At 32.9% G+C, this 18,857-nt stretch overlaps 2 protein-coding genes across 13 annotated transcripts; one reads left to right on the forward strand and one right to left on the reverse strand.

The window, feature by feature from the left end:
* Positions 1–5,149: 5,149 nt before the first annotated feature.
* On the forward strand, positions 5,150–7,333 carry LOC105775612 (uncharacterized). The gene is given in 5 exon segments (XM_012598112.2): positions 5,150–5,449; positions 5,544–5,663; positions 6,065–6,295; positions 6,805–7,115; positions 7,117–7,333. Coding segments are annotated over 5 exon segments (951 nt in total). The 5' UTR covers positions 5,150–5,245; the 3' UTR covers positions 7,202–7,333.
* A 602-nt stretch (positions 7,334–7,935) lies between these two features.
* On the reverse strand, positions 7,936–18,248 carry LOC105776709 (dihydrolipoyllysine-residue acetyltransferase component 1 of pyruvate dehydrogenase complex, mitochondrial). 12 transcript variants are annotated; one of them, XM_012599559.2, is made up of 23 exons: positions 17,949–18,248; positions 17,347–17,394; positions 16,900–16,954; positions 16,798–16,831; positions 15,692–15,741; positions 15,545–15,589; positions 15,288–15,361; positions 14,922–14,991; positions 14,272–14,460; positions 14,138–14,182; positions 13,956–14,029; positions 13,190–13,259; positions 12,648–13,043; positions 11,172–11,232; positions 11,048–11,092; positions 10,874–10,957; positions 9,876–9,952; positions 9,745–9,807; positions 9,312–9,382; positions 9,160–9,220; positions 8,675–8,735; positions 8,508–8,588; positions 7,936–8,384 (listed from the first exon to the last, which is right to left on the reverse strand). In XM_012599559.2, the coding sequence occupies exons 1-23, from the start codon at positions 18,062–18,064 to the stop codon at positions 8,326–8,328; spliced, it is 1,929 nt and encodes a 642-aa protein (XP_012455013.1). In that variant the 5' UTR covers positions 18,065–18,248; the 3' UTR covers positions 7,936–8,325. The 12 variants fall into 12 exon arrangements, with proteins under 12 accessions (XP_012455013.1, XP_052477851.1, XP_052477850.1 ...); XM_052621891.1 differs by having other exon boundaries at positions 16,798–16,840; XM_052621890.1 differs by having other exon boundaries at positions 16,798–16,840; positions 16,900–16,957.
* Between the last annotated feature and the right edge of the window lie 609 nt (positions 18,249–18,857).

Consider the following 18,857-nt stretch of genomic DNA (forward strand, 5'->3'; position numbering starts at 1 on the left):
ATATATCATTACCTGAATATATATTCAGATGTCATAACCACCACTTCATTTTACATATCATCCACTTACATCTATTTCTAATATCAAGTCCTCATAAAAACATGATATTCAATCAAAGATAACAAAGTATATAAAATTAACACAAATATTAAAGTTTTACAAATAAGACCATTGGAGGACTTGCACTTTCAAAAGTAGTTTACCCACTTTACGTATATTTCATATTTATTTCTAAATTGTGCCAATCAATTTAATTATTCATAAAATTTTAACAAAGAATTCAATATCACATCAATTAACAATTACTCACTTATTATTTTATCAATTCGTTTAAATATACTCACATGTATTAATCATTCCATCACTTACAACCATTTCAAACATTTCAAATTCATCTACTATATATATATTCATATTTTTTTCCTCCTCCTCTCCATTCCACATCCTTTATGTATATATTTGTTAGAATCTTTATCTTTTAGTATATAACATGCTTATCAAGTAACATTATCTATAATTCCACTATTTACTTATGTGTTCATATCAAAGTTGTCCACTTGAGTCATAGTCACTAAATTATTTATATCTTGAGTTAAAGAATTGAAATTAAGATATGATTAATGTTTTTAAAACTAGACTCAAATATATTTTTACCATAAAATTTCAAAATTTATGACTTAGCCAATAAGTACAGTAAATTCTTCAAATTTGTCTCTATTTCGCTATTTAAACTTTGACCTTTCTTTACTAAAATTAATTATCTCTTATTACGGGGTTTAGATGATGTTTTTGCTTGTTTATCTTGAAAATAGACTCATTAATAATTTAAACATATAAATTTAAAACCCTAATAATTTTTTTACAATTTTTTATGATTTTCTAAAGTCGAACAGGGAACTCAAATCCACTTGACCTTGTTTCACAAAAATTAATACATCTCAAACTATAAAATTTTGTTTCTTTCACCGTTTCTTCCATATGAAACTAGACTCAATAAGATTTAATTACATATTTAATTAATTCTCTAAATAAATTTCTATAATTTTGGTGAATTTTCAAAGTTAAGTCATTGCTCTTGTCCAAATTGTTTTGATGAAAAAGTATTTTCTTTTCTATGGTTCTTTGCACTATCTTTCATTCATTCACACATAATTGCCATACCTTTGATTATTATACAATTTAGACACTTATGTTTATGTGTAGATTACATATTCATTTGTTAATCTTAATACTTTACACTATACAAATCACATTCTCTCTTACCAATCTAGTGTTTTAAGTCTCTATTCTTCATCAAATACTTTCTATTTCAAGTATTTAGATTAAATACATGTTTCATACATCTCACTCAAGACATATTTAACTCAATCTATTGAAATACAAGTAGGTTTAGTATGAAACTTACCTCCTTTGTCAAGAATTTCTTCATTTCTTCTTCATTTCCATGCATTTCTCATCTTCACCACTTTCCTTCCTTTTTCTTCTCATTTTCTCCACTTTCATCTACTATTTTCTTGCTTCTAAATTGATGAACATATTCTCTAGAATCTCTACTTCATCTTCTCTCTTTAATATCTAAGGAAATTTTCAAAAATTTTGGGTAAAAAAAGTAGGTTTTCATGGCAAAGGACTGAATTGTAAAAAGAAAAAAGAAAACTTCTTTTCTCATCCTTTCACTCTTGTTGGAAGGATGATCCATTTCCTTTATCCTTCCTCTCTTTTTATACTACTTTTTTTCTAAATAAGAAAATAATAAATATCTAAGCAAAATATTAATAAAATAATATTTAACTAATTAATTAATTAAAAATCACCAAAATATCATCAACATCATCATTACATTCTAGAACTCTCCCTCTTGCTAATTAATCATTTTGCCCTTTATGATCTTTCAAAATTTCATCATTGAATCATCACTTAATTTGGTAAAATTATGATTTAGTCCCTCACAATTCTTCACCTATTCAATTTGGTCTCTGCATACCAATTTCATATCTTAGTAAATTGGATTATTTTCACTTTTGGTCCTTCAACTTTCTTGTTTTTACACTTCAATCCCCTAAATTTTGAATATTTACACTTGAGCTAAAAACTTTCCACATATTTACGATTTTTACTTTAAATCAATATACTAAAACCTACTTCTTAATCAAGATTATTATTATTATTATTATTATTATTATTATTATTATCATCATCATCATCATCATCATCATCATCATTTTAATACTCCTCAATATTCTCTTTTATCCGCTTTATATCATTTTCTCATTTTACCGAAAAATCAATTATACATTATTCAATTTATTACTACTTTTATTATATATCAATTGTAGGAATGTTACATTTATGCTTGTGCCATAGAACTTTTGCATATTTATAATTTAGTCCCTTCCTTAATACATCATGTCATGCTTCTTGATTTAACTCTCTTTTGATATATTGTAACTTTCATTTTCTTTGATCTTATACCTTATTTCGCAAAAAATTTATTTCATATTATTTACAACCAATGGGGTTTTGAGGATGTTACATCTTCAACAAATTACTAAATAAAATCGTACACCTAATGATGCTCAATTTCCCACTCTTCACCAGTTTTTGACTCGGGTTTTTGAGTAGCAAAAATAGGAAATTGCAAAGCTTTCACAAAAAGATATTTTATTTTGTTCCGCCAAATTTGATAATTAGTGTCATTCAACATAATTATCTTACTAGTGCTAATTTCCATGATCGTCGAACATGAAAACCTAGCTTTGATACCAATTTTTTGGGATGAAACCAAACCCGACAAAACAACGCGGAAGCACAATCGATATTCTTTCACTCCCAAAATATTAATTCGGGCAATTATGACAAACCCAATAACATAAAACATCAACAATCAATCCAAATCAACCACAATATTGCAGGCAAAAATAATAAAATCAATACACATAATTTTTACATGGAAAACCCCTTTAAGGCAAAGGGTCCACGAGACTTGAAAGTCCACAAAAATTTCCACTATAATCAAAGTCTTGCTACAATATCACAATCAAGTCACAATAAAGAATATACAACTCAAACAAGGCTATCAACAAATAATCTCAAGCAAACTTTAAGAGAAAATTGAGAATATGACAAAAAGGGGCTGACTTTGAAAAATGAAAACTCAAAGCTATTGCATATAAAATCCCACTTTACACAATTGAGATCCTCGAGTCTACTAACCACAGTAGGGATTATCATCTTTTTATCCTCTTTGATATCTCATATTAAAAGAAAAACCATGATTATTCCCTTACCACTAGAGAAGGCAAATGAAAAGTTAGAAAAAGGAATTATATTCTTTCCAAGAGAATACTAATTTAAATGTCTTTTATATTTTGACTAAAATTAATTAATATAATTATTTATATTAAAAAATTCGGTAAAATATAAACAGTTAATATTTTGTATAAATCAAATTCATATGTTAATTATATTCTTTCCAAAAGAATATTAATTTTCATGTCTTTTATATTTTTACCAAAATTAATTAATATAATTATTTATATTAATAAATTTGGTAAAATATATACAATTAATATTTTGCATGAATCAAATTCATATATTAATTATATTCTTTAAAGAATATTAATTTTCATATCTTTTATATTTTGACCGAAATTAATTAATATAACCGTTTATATTAATAAATTTAGTAAAATATATACAATTAATATTTTGTATAACTTTGTCAAAAATCAACTCAAATAGAGATCAGATAAACCCCGATCAATGATCAACACTTCACTTGGTGAACAAAGCTGTCTTTTTTCTGTTCTTTGCTTTTGATTTTGCCGTCACACACTTTCACACGCACACAAAACAGAATTGTTGTCACTGCCCTCTTTAAATATAATAAGGCAGAAATTTGTGAGCCTTCCCACGTATAGTGGGACACATGAGCACCCACACCAACAGAAAGGAACTAGATAAATTTGCACAAAGTCTTTGATAAAAAGGAAATCGATTTGAAAGGCATTAAAGAGTTCAACTTCATAGGGAAGTCATCCAACAAGCTAAGAAGAGATTTCAAACACTGATAACTGAATCAAGGGTTATCACTCGTTTACTCGAAGATCATTTAAAGATCATTTAAACCTCATATGTATTGCCTATATAAATGTTGTCTATTTGCGTGTTTTGAGAGCACTATCCAATTTGAGATCATTGTCAAGGTACATTCGTCTTTGATATTTTAAGTTTTATGAGAGAGCTCTTTCACTTTTATGTGAATATAATTGAGGAAGACTGAGTGTAAACAGCTGTACAATATTTAGTACAGCTGTATATCCAAATTCCCATTCATTTTCTAAAATTTTTGTACAATATTTAGTACTTAAATTATGCTTAACTTGTTTAGAAGCTTTACTTTGAAAACAATGTAAAGTTATTCTTTCTTTTGAAAAATTTATCCTATTTCCTATAGAGTCTATATTTTCTGGTGGTACTCCGGCTGTTTTACTATGTTTAATTAAATTCATTTTAGAAGGACAGAATGAAAGCTTTTATAATATCTCTTGATGAAAAGGCTTAGAGGTGTATTAAGTGACGAACACATGCAATTATAACAAACACTAATGGAATAACCACTTCCAAACCTATAAATTAGTCCACAAGTGAGAAGAAAAGGTTGCCAGTAATAACTCTAAAGTACTAAATATCATTTTTAGTGGTGTGGGCATGGAAAAATTTAAGATCATTCCAATGTATGAATGTTCCAAGGATATTTGGACTAGTCTCACTTGTCAAAAAGTCCAAATTCTTATAACTAGATTTGAAAACTTAAAAGATAAATGAGAAGAAACTACAATCGCTTTGTCGGAACTCTTCCCTTGCTTGCTTCATCTCGCCTATAGTTCGATAGTATGGCATTCTTTCTTTAGTAAGAAGCTGTAGTAACAAGGCTTGTTCAAACAAAAGACTACCATACACGCCCTTTGCCGGCAAGCTACCCTCGCCTACCTTATCTATAGGCATTTCTATCCGCCCGCGCGCGAGATCAGATCGACTACTCTACTACCATCATGCCGAAGGTCTTTTCTTCAATAGGACGGAAAGGAAAATGAATAGCTTCTTCATAATCTTAGAGGCCCTGTAAACTTTATACTAATTTTTGTGAAATTTCTAATTAAGCTTTTTGCTTGGTGAAATATTTTTTAATGTTAACAAACTAAACATAAATACCAATTTTAACCCCCTAAAAAATAATATTAATATGAATAATAAAACCAAATTCAAGTACCAAAAAGTAAATTTTACCCATTTCATCTTAAATTTATCTCTTAGTACTGTTTTCCACAATTGTGAGCGAGCGAGAGATGAGTCGGTGGCATCCAAATGGCTCCAAGGAACCATCACCCGTCCCTACAACCCATCGCAGGACCTTCCCGTTCCCAATCGCCCCGCCAGGCTCACCAATGTACGTAGCAACTGCCCTCGATTTCCCCATACGTTAACTGCTATTGAAATGGTTCAATAAAAAGATTATGGGTTTTTCGTTTTTTTGTTTTAAGGTTAAGTTGGTGTCGCCAAGTTTGATGCCAAAGCTTGGGAAAGCAGGTAGCTTGCAGAGCAGGCAAGCCATTGTGCATAGTCTTGTGCATACCGAGAGTTGGGCTATTGACTTGTCTTGGGTACCTTTTTGTTTTTATTTAGTTGTTTTGGTTTATGATTATGGTTTGATTTCATTGTTTCAAGGCATTTAAGGTTGAAGAATATCTACCCTTTTGATAATCAGTGAGCTCATTGATTTTTAGTAATGAATGCTTGACTGACATTCCAATAGAATTTGACAACGTTTGGAGTTTGAATTGGGATCCATTCATACAATTAAAGGCTTCAAATTGAAATTTTGTCACGTCTTCAGTTGATTGTTGGGAATTAAGGATTTCTAATTTTAAAGGTTTCTTGTATAAATATGGAGTCTTATGGCTTGAGTTGGTCCAACTTTTGAGTTTTGAGGAATTGATGATTTTGGAAGAAGTATTCTGTATTTGTGTGTATCCATTAATCTTCGTTTATCAATTTGATGAAGGATATAATTGCTCGTTTCGGTAAGAAAGAAGCAATGCCAAGAGAATTCTTTACGGATTTTGTGAAGGTAGCTCAAGATGAAGGCCGGCACTTCAGCCTGCTTGCAGCTTGGCTTAAGGAGCTTGGTTCTTCTTATGGTGCATTACCTGCTCATGATGGGCTATGGGATTCTGCAATCGCTACATCCAAGGACCTATTGGCTCGATTGGCAATTGAGCATTGCGTCCATGAGGTGCACGATTTTCTTGTACTCATCTGCTATTTTAGAAGCATTGGACTAAGGCCTTAATACTGATAAGCTCTGGGGATAACATTGCATTGATGACAATTATAGTCACTTATTTCCTTATTAGTTTATGAACTCGATGAAAAGGCCTGCTTGCCGATTGCCTTCCTATACTCCTAATAGATGGTGTGAGCTTCTCTTGCAGAAATACTCTGTTTTAAATTCCCTTACTATACTTGTTATGTGATGGAAAGTTAAGGACTTGATCCGTTTCGGTGATTGATTATCAGAGCATATATATATATATATATAAAAAGGGAAAGAACGCACAAAGGAATGCATATGAAAGTTCTTTGGGGTCTTAAGTAATGATGGAATGAGTTTATTTCATGTGAATATCTTCGGAACCTTGTAAATGAAATGAAAGACGGTGGACTTAGTGCATCTAAATATGCAACATGTGCACTAATTTACAAAATGTTAACTTTTGATGAATCATCTGAAATATGATGCAGGCTAGGGGACTTGATGTTTTGCCAACAACCATCTCTAGGTTCCGTAACGGAGGCGATGATGACACAGCTGATTTACTGGAGAGAGTAGTTTACCCAGAGGAGATTACACATTGTGCTGCTGGAGTAAAGTGGTTTAAGTATCTTTGCTTGAGATCCAGAAATCCATCTTTGTATCAAGATATCCTGGCACTGGAAGAAAGTGAAGCAGGCAGAAGTGAGACTCAAATGGATAAGGAAAGTGAAGAGGTGATTCAGAAATTTCATGCAATAGTAAGGACACACTTTAGGGGACCATTGAAACCACCCTTTAATGAAAGCAAGGAAAGCTGCTGGCTTCGGCCCTCAGTGGTGTGATCCCCTCGCCGTGAAAGGCCCTGCCTCATGGTTCTTGCAGTAGACGTATACGAACTCCGGTGTTCATCAGATTTGTGTTGCTTGTGAGAACTGTTTTCTTTTTTACTTCAAATTCTGACCAGAATCTCTGAAATATTCCAAATTTTGATAATTAATCATTTTATGTTGACTTTAACCTTGTTGCTTATTACAATACATTGCATCAATATTCAAGTTTCCTTGATTGAAGTAGACTGACCGTATTAGTACCATGTATCAAAGAAAAATTTGTCGGTAAAAATATCATGGAGGTCTTTATACTAGGTGTTTGCTCCCTCTACTTAAAAAATGAGCAAATTAATCTCTATATTTTATATCAAAAAGAAAATTGGTACTTTATGCTAAAAAATTTATTCATTTCTATTATTAAAAACTGACATGATTGGCAGAATAATCAAACAATGATGTATGCCTCATGTTAACATACTGAAACCAATTTTAACCGTAGAAATAGATAATTTTTTAACACTAGAACCAATTTACTCATATAGAGACTAATTTATCTTCTTCTTTTTAATAAATGAAACAAAATACAATCTAACTTACAATTATCGATATTGTACTTTTACCCTTTCTGAATATATTCTGTTTCACGCAGAGAATTATGTTACGTTCTATTTGCACTTTAGGATAGATTGATTTTGATCTGTCATTGTAACCATTCACTGCCATGGATGACCTTTAGAAAAAATGTATCACAAAACTTGGATGATATGTAAAGAAATGTTGCATGTAATGTATAGGTCAATTCAGTAGGCAGAATCTCAATTAAAACCACCAAGAAAAGGAATTGTATACATGAGAAATGTCATTGGAAATTTCAGTATTTGCATTTTCCCATCATACATCATCTTTATTTATCAGATGGAAACATGAAATTGCATAAAAAGCCCTGAAGAAAATGGTAAACTGAAAATATAATGCAAAATTCTACATCAGAAACGATTTGGTTCCCGTTAAGTTGAAGTAAAAAAATTTCGATAACCAGGATTGCACGACGATTTGTCTGTCGCACAATGGAAGTTCCGGGACATAAAAATGATCAGTTTGAAGAATTATTGGCAAGCTTTATGAAAGACATCTCTGCACCACAGCTGATATCTTGGAATCTCAACAACAAAAATGTAATCATAGAAGAAGCCTCCGAATATCACTGAAATTTGCTTTTAATGCTGATACAAATGCTCCTGCAACAAAAATAGCAGAAATCTCAGGCAGGCATCATGCTAAAGTATATATACACCATCCATCAGAAGATTTGTATTTAGATCAGTGATTAAAAAGACTTGCACCACTGCACCACTGCATACCTCCAACTTTGCCATCAAATACACGATGATCAGCAGATAACGTCAAGTTCATTTTTGTCACAACTGCAGGCCTCTCGATCCCTGCACGAAATTTCAATATATGAAACGAAAAATACTTCGTAGCATGAAGTATAGGGAAGCATACTTGACAAGGGTAATTGCATTACCATCACTTCCAACCACCGGTTCGACAAATTTGTTTCCTCTACCAACAGCGAGAATACCAGCCTGCCAATACAACATACAGAGATTTATAGCACCTTATGATGTCCAGATCACTTTCTAATAGCAAAATATATTAGTGGCTTTGATATTCTAAATATTGCCTCTAGGAAAAAGTACAAAGAAAAAAGGAGATCACCACTGTTTTCAAAATGAATATTATCAACAAATGGCAAAAGCAGAACTATGATTCTCCAAATTTATCACTTTTTGTTTTAAAAAAATGTCATTAGACCAACTACTTCTGAAGTTTAAGGCCTGAATGTAACATATTATTTGTGGAAGGCATAAATTGAAGCAACATTAATGTTTGCTCGGCAAAGGCACATGATGTTGACATAGACAATCTAGCTGGGTGCGAGTGAGAGCAAATATTCAGCTCAATCTCAGCATATGTACATGCGTGTGTGTGAGAGAGAGAGGGAGTTACCTGTGGGGGATTTATAATCGCACAAAACTGGTCGACGGGAAACATTCCCAGATTTGAAATGCTGCAAAAATTAGAATTTCTCAATATTTCTTCCAACTATTAAAAAGGCAGTGTGAGAACTAACATCCCATATGTATAAATAAAATCCATACCTGAATGTTCCTCCTTGAAATTCATTTGGTAAAAGCTTCCCAGCCCGTGCCTTTTCCGCTAGTTGCTTGACCTGAAGGCCAAGTTAAAGAAGATAAGCAAGATAAACCAAACCAAGAATTTAAATTGACAATTAATAAAATATTAACTGAAAAGAAACAGACCAGAAGAATGAAAATTAGCTTGTAATTCTGCCCTTGTTGACTATCATCTAGTACATTGCAGATTGTTTTAAGCATCTAGTTTAACTTAAGCTCTATACGCAGTTTTTGGTGATATTTAAAGAAACACTGTTGCAAGCATGTCCAAGTATGTCTTATGTTATCTACCTAGATCTAACAAGCTCAAAATTGAGAAAGCACAAGCTCACATGGGTAGTGGAGCCAAACAAAATTGTTAAACTAAAAAGCGGGTAGAGGTTGAAGATGAAAGTACCTCTGAGGAGATCGATGAAATGGATTTCTGGTCGGCATTCCTTACAATTGGGGTCATTAACCCCTGCAATGCAAATAAAATAATAAGCAGGTTGGTCCATAGAACCTGAGAACATGTTATTGGAAGCGTACCTTCTCAGTAGCAACTGCAATTGATATGTCAACAGAATCACACAAAATTATTTCCCCTTTCTCAACATCCCAATAAGCTGCAGTCATTGACATAGCATACTTTTTAGTTAGAAATAAGCTAAAAGGCTGTAATTTTGGGTGAAAGCTAAATTGTCACTGAAGGGAAACAAGTTACGTGCAAATTGTCCACTCTATAAAAAAGCACTCATAAATTTGTAATTTGATGGTGGAATTTCTTATACATAGTTTGACAAATTAGTAACCCTAGTTCCCTTCCCATACGAAACTTCAAACAAATTAGTAATCTTAGTGCCCATTCAGTTCGAAACTTCTTCAATGCCACATTGTACTATTAACACAAAACATTTTCTTTTTCCTCATTGAGATGTTAAAGGAGGGCTCATACACTCACCTAGTCCTAATGTAAGAACTTCAGATTATATCAAAGTGAAGAAATATTTTATACAGCATGAATACAGTCACCAGAATTATCTTTTCAGACTAAGCTGAAAACCATTTATAGACCAGCAACTACAAACTAGATGTTGAACAACTAACAGAAAATTAGAAACAAAATGACCCCACAGTCTAGGGGCATTTCCCTCGTTAAGGAATATTAAAGTTCTGGTCTGAGAGTGAAATAGCAAGCAGGGCTGGGAATGGAATGAGAGCAGGCTACCTCCCACAAATAATTTGACAACTCAACGGTAAAAATATACATAAAGGTATAAAAGAATAAATACAATTTTTTTTCTTTTACAAAAGAACTCAAAACACATTTTTTGACATGCATCAGTTTAAAAATGTGGGACTTCCAATGTTTACAGCAGTAAAACAGATTGGAATCTAGTCCAGGAGAGAAATATCACCCAACAACTCCAGCAATCTTTACATCTTACAATTGATCATATGCTCTTATTACTTGCCTTGGCTTGGCTCCTATATCATGTTTACTCAGAAATCAAAGAGGACCCAACTTTAACAAAACTACGTCTTACCATTAGCTTCAGGTACATTTTTTAGAGCAACTGCAACCGCTTTTATGACAATGTCATTGACTGAAACTTTATTATCATGCTTCTCTGCAAATTAAGAAAGAATAGAACAATTAGCAGTAAGCCAAACCAAGGACATGGAAAATCAATTTGATTATACGGGAATCTATTCAATACCTTTAAGCTCCTTCCTAAAAGAAAGAAGAGGATCCAGTACAACATCTGATGAACACAATAAAACTGTTAAGTTCAAAGGATTAAATGCTACTAAAACTTGTAGATAAATATTTTATGTTCCAACCTGAAGATAAATACAAATGTGGTGTAGTCTGTTTAGATTCCAATAACCTCCTTGCAATAACCTGCAGAATGAACAAAAATGCAGTATCAAGAAGGAACCAAGTGTTCACCAATACATCAACTTTCCATCATTAACTCATTAAAACCACATAAAACAAAGTACTAAGTAATAGAGATTGGTCAGAACACTATTCAAATATAAAATTTAGTAAGAAAAAATGCATGAAAGGAGAAATCCAAGAATACCAAACAAGTAGATCGATTCAAATATGTCTTACTATTAACAACATTTGACAGTACAACGAATTAAAAGGTTCTCAACACTCAACAGATGTTATAGCAGTAACAGACATTTTTCTTCCAACTACTTAGATTGAAGTTCTTCTTTGAGAATACTGCTAATTATATGGCCATTCCATATGCATTTGACACCAACAAAATCTGAAAGGCACGCCTGAAAATGGAACCCAGAAAAACAGCATGCTCCCCAATCTCTTAAATATCTTGATTTGATCACATGACCGTTTAAAAACATACTGAGCTTTATATTCTATAGATTACACAAATTTCTTTTTAACCATTATCAATTATAAATCATTTTGAAAAATAAAGTTTAATTTAAAATATATTAATAATTTTTTGAAATGGATTTGTACATTTGATTAAAAATATTTCCGGCCTTCGAACATAAAATTAATATACAGAGGTTTTTTTCAACATTTTTTATTTTTCTTTAACTTCACTTGTTTACTTTTTTAATTACATTTTTGCTTTTTAAGGTTCATCCCTTTTTAATTGTGTCAGCTTCTCTTTGTATTGGGTATCGAGATTTTCTGTCCCACCCGCTTTTGTTTTCCTTCTTTTTCTGTCTTTTTCTTCTCTCCTCACCCAGTCACAAGAGTACAATGGATCCAACCTATATCCCGTGCCCTTGTCTGTGCCATGTCGACACAGGTCCAAGAAGCAGAGAATAAGTTTAAATAAAATAAAATAAAATAAGAAAACCCTAAGACTCAAATCCCTCATCCTATTCAATCAATAACCTGCAAATCTATTGTGCGATAGCCATCAAAGCCTGGGTCCTTTAAGCGAACTCAGCTTAAAATAATTGACTTGTCAATGCAACTGAGTGATTAAACAATTACATGCAAACTCTGCAAACCAAGTCCTTCAACTGTTGCTCCCTTTAACTTCAATCAAATGCACTCATGTAAACCTCCCAATTTTGGCAAAGCTCCTAGCACCATTTTATTTCCAAAATCTTCAACGTTACCATCTGCCTTTACCATCAGTTTTTAGCACATACATATTAATTTTCTTTTGTTGAATTTGTTATGCATAATTTTTCCAATTTCCAACATCAATCTAAAGTTTATGAATAGGTTGATTTTTATCTTTAAATATTGACCTAGTTAGAAAGTACAATGCCAAAGTCTCTTTCATATCAGCTCCCTTATAACAGGTCAATGAAACGTACCTTGCGTATTTGAGTATTGGGCAAGTCTTCAAAAGAATCTGATTGCTGGGGAGCCTTTGACTCAGGCCTCACAGAAGGAGATTTCTGAGAGCTGGTTTGAGGTGATGGTTTTGACTTCTCAGATGGAGAAATTTTGGGAGATCCTTTTCCAGACTTAATTGCAGCCAAAACATCCCCTTTAAGCAAAGTACCATGAGGACCTGATGCCTTCAATGATGATGCATCTAATCCATATTCCGAAATAAGCAACTTGGCCGATGGACTGATCTTTGTAAAACCAGACTTCTGTTCTCTAACTTCACTTTTTGATTCATTCTGTGTTGGTTCTTGCTTTTTGACAGCTGAATCACCAGAAGCAGAAGTCTTCACAGCTTCGATATCATCTGGATCTTCAACCTTGTAAAGTAAGAAGCATTAGTAACCATGTGCTTGAAGTAATTGCCATTAACTTGACTTCAAAAAAATTCTGTGACTAAATATAGAGATGTCAATTTACAGCAATATGAAATAAGTCAACTTAAAAGCACATAATGACAACTTACTGTTATTGCAATAGGTTGACCCACAGCCACATCCTTTGAACCTTCAGGAGCCAGTATCTTTGCCAGGTAGCTGCACCCAACAATTTCAACTCACAATTGTAAGCTTATAATTAACAGAAATTAACCATAGAAATAAAAATCATGTCAATCTCAAATCCAAGAAAACCTTTCTTTTGCTATTAACCCATAGAAAAAAAATCCTTGCTTCTTGATTGAACTGTGTTCAACCAGCTATTGTGGTCAATTTCATAGGATTTGACTTATCTAACCACATAAATACAGTCCAATTTTTTCACAACGATGTGTTCTTAATTTGGCATCTTATTAGTAGTATTTTTTTTTAAACTGTCAGTCCTGCTATATTTGCATTATGGAAAACCCATGCTTATGCCTCACAATGATGTTTATGCCCAATGATTTGAGGGTATATAGTTAAAAAGGCCTTGGTTTTGCTGACAGCCAAGCGTAATGAGCATATATGAATATGGTCAAATTCCCTTGAAAACAAGTATAAAATAGTAATAGTTACTATCCAAAGGAGATTCTCATCTTGAGGCATATCGAACACGTCTAGAAGAACCATTTTGAAAGACTCGTGCTTGATACACTATTTCTCATCCTTTTCGATGGAGAAAGTAACAAATGATCAGCTAAAGAAATTAAGTTAGCATGAAGTTTACACTATCTATTGGTGTCCATTGGTGCTTGCCCTACAGGCTTGCTATCACATATCAGCAATAAACTCCAAAGCAAGAAAGAAGATTACCCCTCTTCAAGGCTCTCAAATTCAAGGGTAGCTTTGTCAGTCTCAATCTCACATATAATGTCCCCCACTTCTATCTGCTCAATAGAGTTAGGCATATCGATGGGAACAAGGTCATTATTCACTCAAATAGAAAGAGATAGCATTTGAAAGTAATCACATAATGTGTGCTAATAAAAACTAACCTTCTCCCCTTCTTTTTTCGTCCACTTGAAAATGTTACCCTGATTCTGTATAAGAAAATATGAAAAGGCAAACATAAGCTTTGCAGTAAAAATGCCAGAAAAGTAGGTTCATGTTTTAACCTATATTTTCTTACCATTGTGGGAGAGAGTGCTGGCATTCCAATAACAATGTGTGGAGGAAGATCCGATGCTTTGATGTTAGTAGAACTTGGTTCCTCTTCCTTTTCGGAGTTTCTGACATCCTGATGAGCTGTTTTTTCCTCAACATCCGATCCAGCCCCAAGTGTAGAAGGGATCTTCGTGATATTTTCTTCATCCTCAACCTTGTGAACACATTCAAATTAGTATTAACAAACTGTTCATTGCATAGTTGGTACCCAATGAAATTTATTATTAAAAAGCATAAAAAATACAAATTCAGATATCAAAAGCTATTCACTGTAGAATAAGATAAATTTTATTGTTAATCAGAAGGTACTTTTCCAATGACATTGTTGATACTTTTTACAATTTTTATGAGCATAAGCCCTATTTATATTGTTGTTATTCCTTAACCTTTATCGAATTCTAAGGAGCATAAAAAGAAGTGGTTGACTAGAAAAAATTGGTAAGCAGAGCAGGTGTTTATTAGATCAGAAATGAGTGTAGAAGGCATGATACAGAGGATAAGAAAATCACCAAGTGCCAAGCAAGACTCTTTGCTTCTAGAAAAATTCAAAAAGAATCAGATTTCACAAATTTATTTATTGTATGCCAATAAAGGATTGACAAAAGAATAAAATACCATTACTGCAATGGGTTGCCCCACAGGCACATCTTTTGAACCTTCAGGTACTAGTATCTTGGCCAAAAACCTGCAGATAAGCACTCCAACCATAAGCGAAGGTAACAGAAATTAAGGATGGTAATGAAATTCAATAATTCAGGTGTGCGTTTCGGTCAAGATTAACAAGATGAAACACCACAAGAAAGCTGTATAAAGGGATCACATGAAGCAATAGAAAGTTGTAAAAGGAAACTGAAAATTCCATAGGCAGAGCAACATTTACTGGGATTACCAACTATGCCACTCTAAGGAATAAGTTAGGCCATAAATCAGAAACCGTGTAAGTTGAAAAAACTTAAAGCGGTAAGAAAGAATATAGTTTACCCTTCTTCAAGACATTCAAACTCAAGTGTCGCTTTATCTGTCTCTATTTCACACAGTATATCACCAGGTTCAATCTGTTAGATAAGCATCAATGATGAGGAAATAAATCATAATGAAAGAATTAAATAAATTAAATCTCTGCAACCTATCACAAGATTTTCTTTTTCTTTTTTAACAATCATCTTTAGTTTATATCTAGTTCAGATGTAAAGACCCCATACAACCTACAGTTTCCAGTAATTACTTATATAACTGACCTTATCTCCTTCTTTCTTCTTCCATTTTGCAATGTTACCTTGGCTCTGCACAGGAGCAACAAGTATCACAAGCTTGACCATTGGAATAACAGGAGGAAGTCTATATCCTAGCAAATTTATGAGGTTTAGCTTTCCAAAATATATTACCATTGTTGGAGACAAAGCAGGCATCCCCAGCACTGTATGCTCTGGAAGGTCTGTAATAGCATAACTTAGTGATAAGCAAGGTTACAAATCTTTGGCAGATATCACAACAAAAGGACACATGCAAAACCTAATTGCAAAAGAAGAGGAAACTTTTACCATTTTAATAAGTAGGCATGAACCCAGAACCTACTCTAACCCCTCCCCATACTTTTAAAGCTACGCTAAGGCCCAACAGCCCACCAATGCATTATGAGACTGGAAAATTATTTAACTCACATAACCAGAAGTGATACATTCCAATTTGAATCATTGAGATAATTTACATGTAAGCTGAAGAATATAAGTAAAATATTTTCAAATATATCTTGCACAAAGACAATGTACTGATTCACTATCAGCGTAACCAGCATTTGTCCTTAGACATCAGAGAGGTAAACATGACATCCAACCAATAACCTACAAGTAGGAACAGCTAATTCTTTGGCACATAGTATATATCACTCAGGCTAGGAAGTTAAGTGCTCTTTGGCCAGGCAGATTTATAAATACTGAGAAATCTAATAATGAACTGTAGTATCATACATAAGAATACTTGTACCATTAATACCAAATAATCTAGTAAATTGGCTTTTAGAATTTCCGCCACTCCTCATGCAAAATTGTTTCTGATTAATAAAATATAGATGATTCTTACTTCAAAATATACAAAAATTTTATGAAAGTTTACAAGTAAATAGCCCTTTGCCTAGATAAATATCCATGACTGGCATTAAGACATAAAATCAGCGCCCAGCATTTGCCAAGTGCAGGTTATGACTCTACTGCAAGAAATTCATGCAACAGCCACTAAGTACTATAAGTAGACTGAACCAATAAGTCGATTTTGTAATAGATAGACAAAGAGACTAAACAGTCAGGCTAATCTAGTTAGCATTTTTTTTATGACCCAGATACCAATCATAAGATCATATCTACTTTACAGTTACTTGAAATGGAAAAAAATGCAATGAAAAGTAAACCACTCAGAGGCACGCTGTCAAAAATTTAAAAACTAGATAGCCCTATATGGGAAGAGGGAAAATTTTTGAAGTAAAGATGGAATATACCTGAAGAAGAGAAATGGCGAACTCCAATCTGCAACTGCAAAACCTATTATATCTGAAAACAACCTTATTGTAGAACAGTACAAGTAAAAATTAAATACCAACCTTGAACTTTGATGAATTACCGTATACTCCAATTATGGTGGACAAAGCATTGGACCTGCTATGGGGGGGAAAAGCTGGTAAGATTCAGAAAGTATGCAATCCAGCTACACGTGTCCAAATAGAGGCATGATAAACCAAATTGAGTGAACTTCAACACAATTCCATTATTTAAACAAAAATGTATTAGTTTTGGGTTGGAAAATTAAGAAGGGAAAACAACATCGACCCAACACAAACTTCAGTTAAAAGTTATCCCCTAATATTTGTTTGGCTAAAAATTTGCATTACACAAGCAAAAGAGGTCACCCTGACAAATACAAAGATAATGGGTATAGGTTTTAAAGCAGGTACATGAATAATTACACAAGTAAAACCATTGCACAAATGACTAAAAAGAAGTAGTAATAAATTTTACTCCTGAGAAATAGGAATCCAATAAATGCAAACCTTAAGCAAGATCCATCCCAGTCCTTGAAAGGCCTTTCCACATTTGAACTGCTGCAGCAGCAAATCAGTAAAAAGGGACGTAAGCAAAACAACCGAAACTCATGTAAAGGTGCTGCACTCAACACGAATTAAAGGGCATATCATATAAATGACCAAGAAAAATCGTAATTAAGAACCATAGTCCTACATCATAAGAGTGAACTTAAAATGCTAAACTGCTATATTTCACTTGGAACAAAAGGAAATAGGTTGCTGATAAGGTATACAAGTGAAAAAATTTAGATAGCAAGTACCTTATGCATAATGTAACATAATAAATAAGCCTAAAATTCTCCATCTCATATCAAAACAAAAATTCTCACAAACCCAATTCTGAATATCACTACTTTGTCCAATTAACAAAAAAAGAACATTAAAATGCAAATCCCTATTTGATTTCTAAACTAAAATTCTCACAGGGAAAAAGAAAAGAAAAACCCAAGCTGTCAAAATTATTACTTGCATCAAAAAAGTTTCCGATCAGATGCATACGATGATTATCATTGCAAGTATACAATACCGTTCATGTACATATAAATAAATGGAAAGAAGGTTAAAAATACCGAGAAAGTGGTGTGGGTGAGGCGAAGGAAGATAGAAAACGAGCTCTCAACAGAGATGGGAGAGCTCTTGAGAGAACTGGGTTCCTAAGCCGTGAAACCGCCATTGAAAGGGCCATGAGGATTCGATTTTATTTAACTTACAGTTTCATAAAAGAAAGAAGAGGAAAATGAAGAGGTTCTTTATGGTGTTTATGTGTATGTTTTGACTGATCGATCAGAAGAAAGGTAGATCGAAAATGGCTGCGCCAAAGCGCCTACAGATTCCGACTATACAATTTTTTTATTATTTTTTTAAAGATCTTTTTTAAAATAATAAAAATGAAAACTCCAATAAGCCCATCAACCTTTAAAATAAAATTCTCAGTGAAAATTTTACCCAATTAAGGTAAGGGTGAGGTGGGTTGGGATGGCCGATTGGTGCAGTGCGGTGCGGTGTGTTTAGCTTATTTTTTGTCTTACGTTATAGTATTTAATCTCACCGCCACCGCTATTTTTACACTAACCGTGGGTAAACGTACAACCCATCCAAACTCACCCTAAGTCTTTTTATGTTAAAAAGTTATCAATTAAGCCCTTTAACCGAGACGCAGTTCTAACCTACAAGAATTAAATTTGAATAAATGATTGTCCAAATTCATTTTAGAGGTAGTTTTTTAAATTAGGATGAGCAAAACTCGAGAAAGTTTCATTTCACTCGACCCAAATTTCATGTCACTCAGTAAAATAAGACTCACCAACTCAATTAACTCAAAATTTTTTCACTTGATTTGATCGAACGCTTACCCTTATTTTACACCATATAAACTTTAAAAATATAGAAAGATATTAAAAATAAAAATAAAAATTCAAGTTGAAAATAAATCTGTTAAAAAGAGTATATATAACTTTATTTGGATGTATCTCTTTTTT

This window comes from Gossypium raimondii, chromosome 10, assembly GCF_025698545.1.
Source record: "Gossypium raimondii isolate GPD5lz chromosome 10, ASM2569854v1, whole genome shotgun sequence".
Taxonomy (NCBI): domain Eukaryota; kingdom Viridiplantae; phylum Streptophyta; class Magnoliopsida; order Malvales; family Malvaceae; genus Gossypium; species Gossypium raimondii.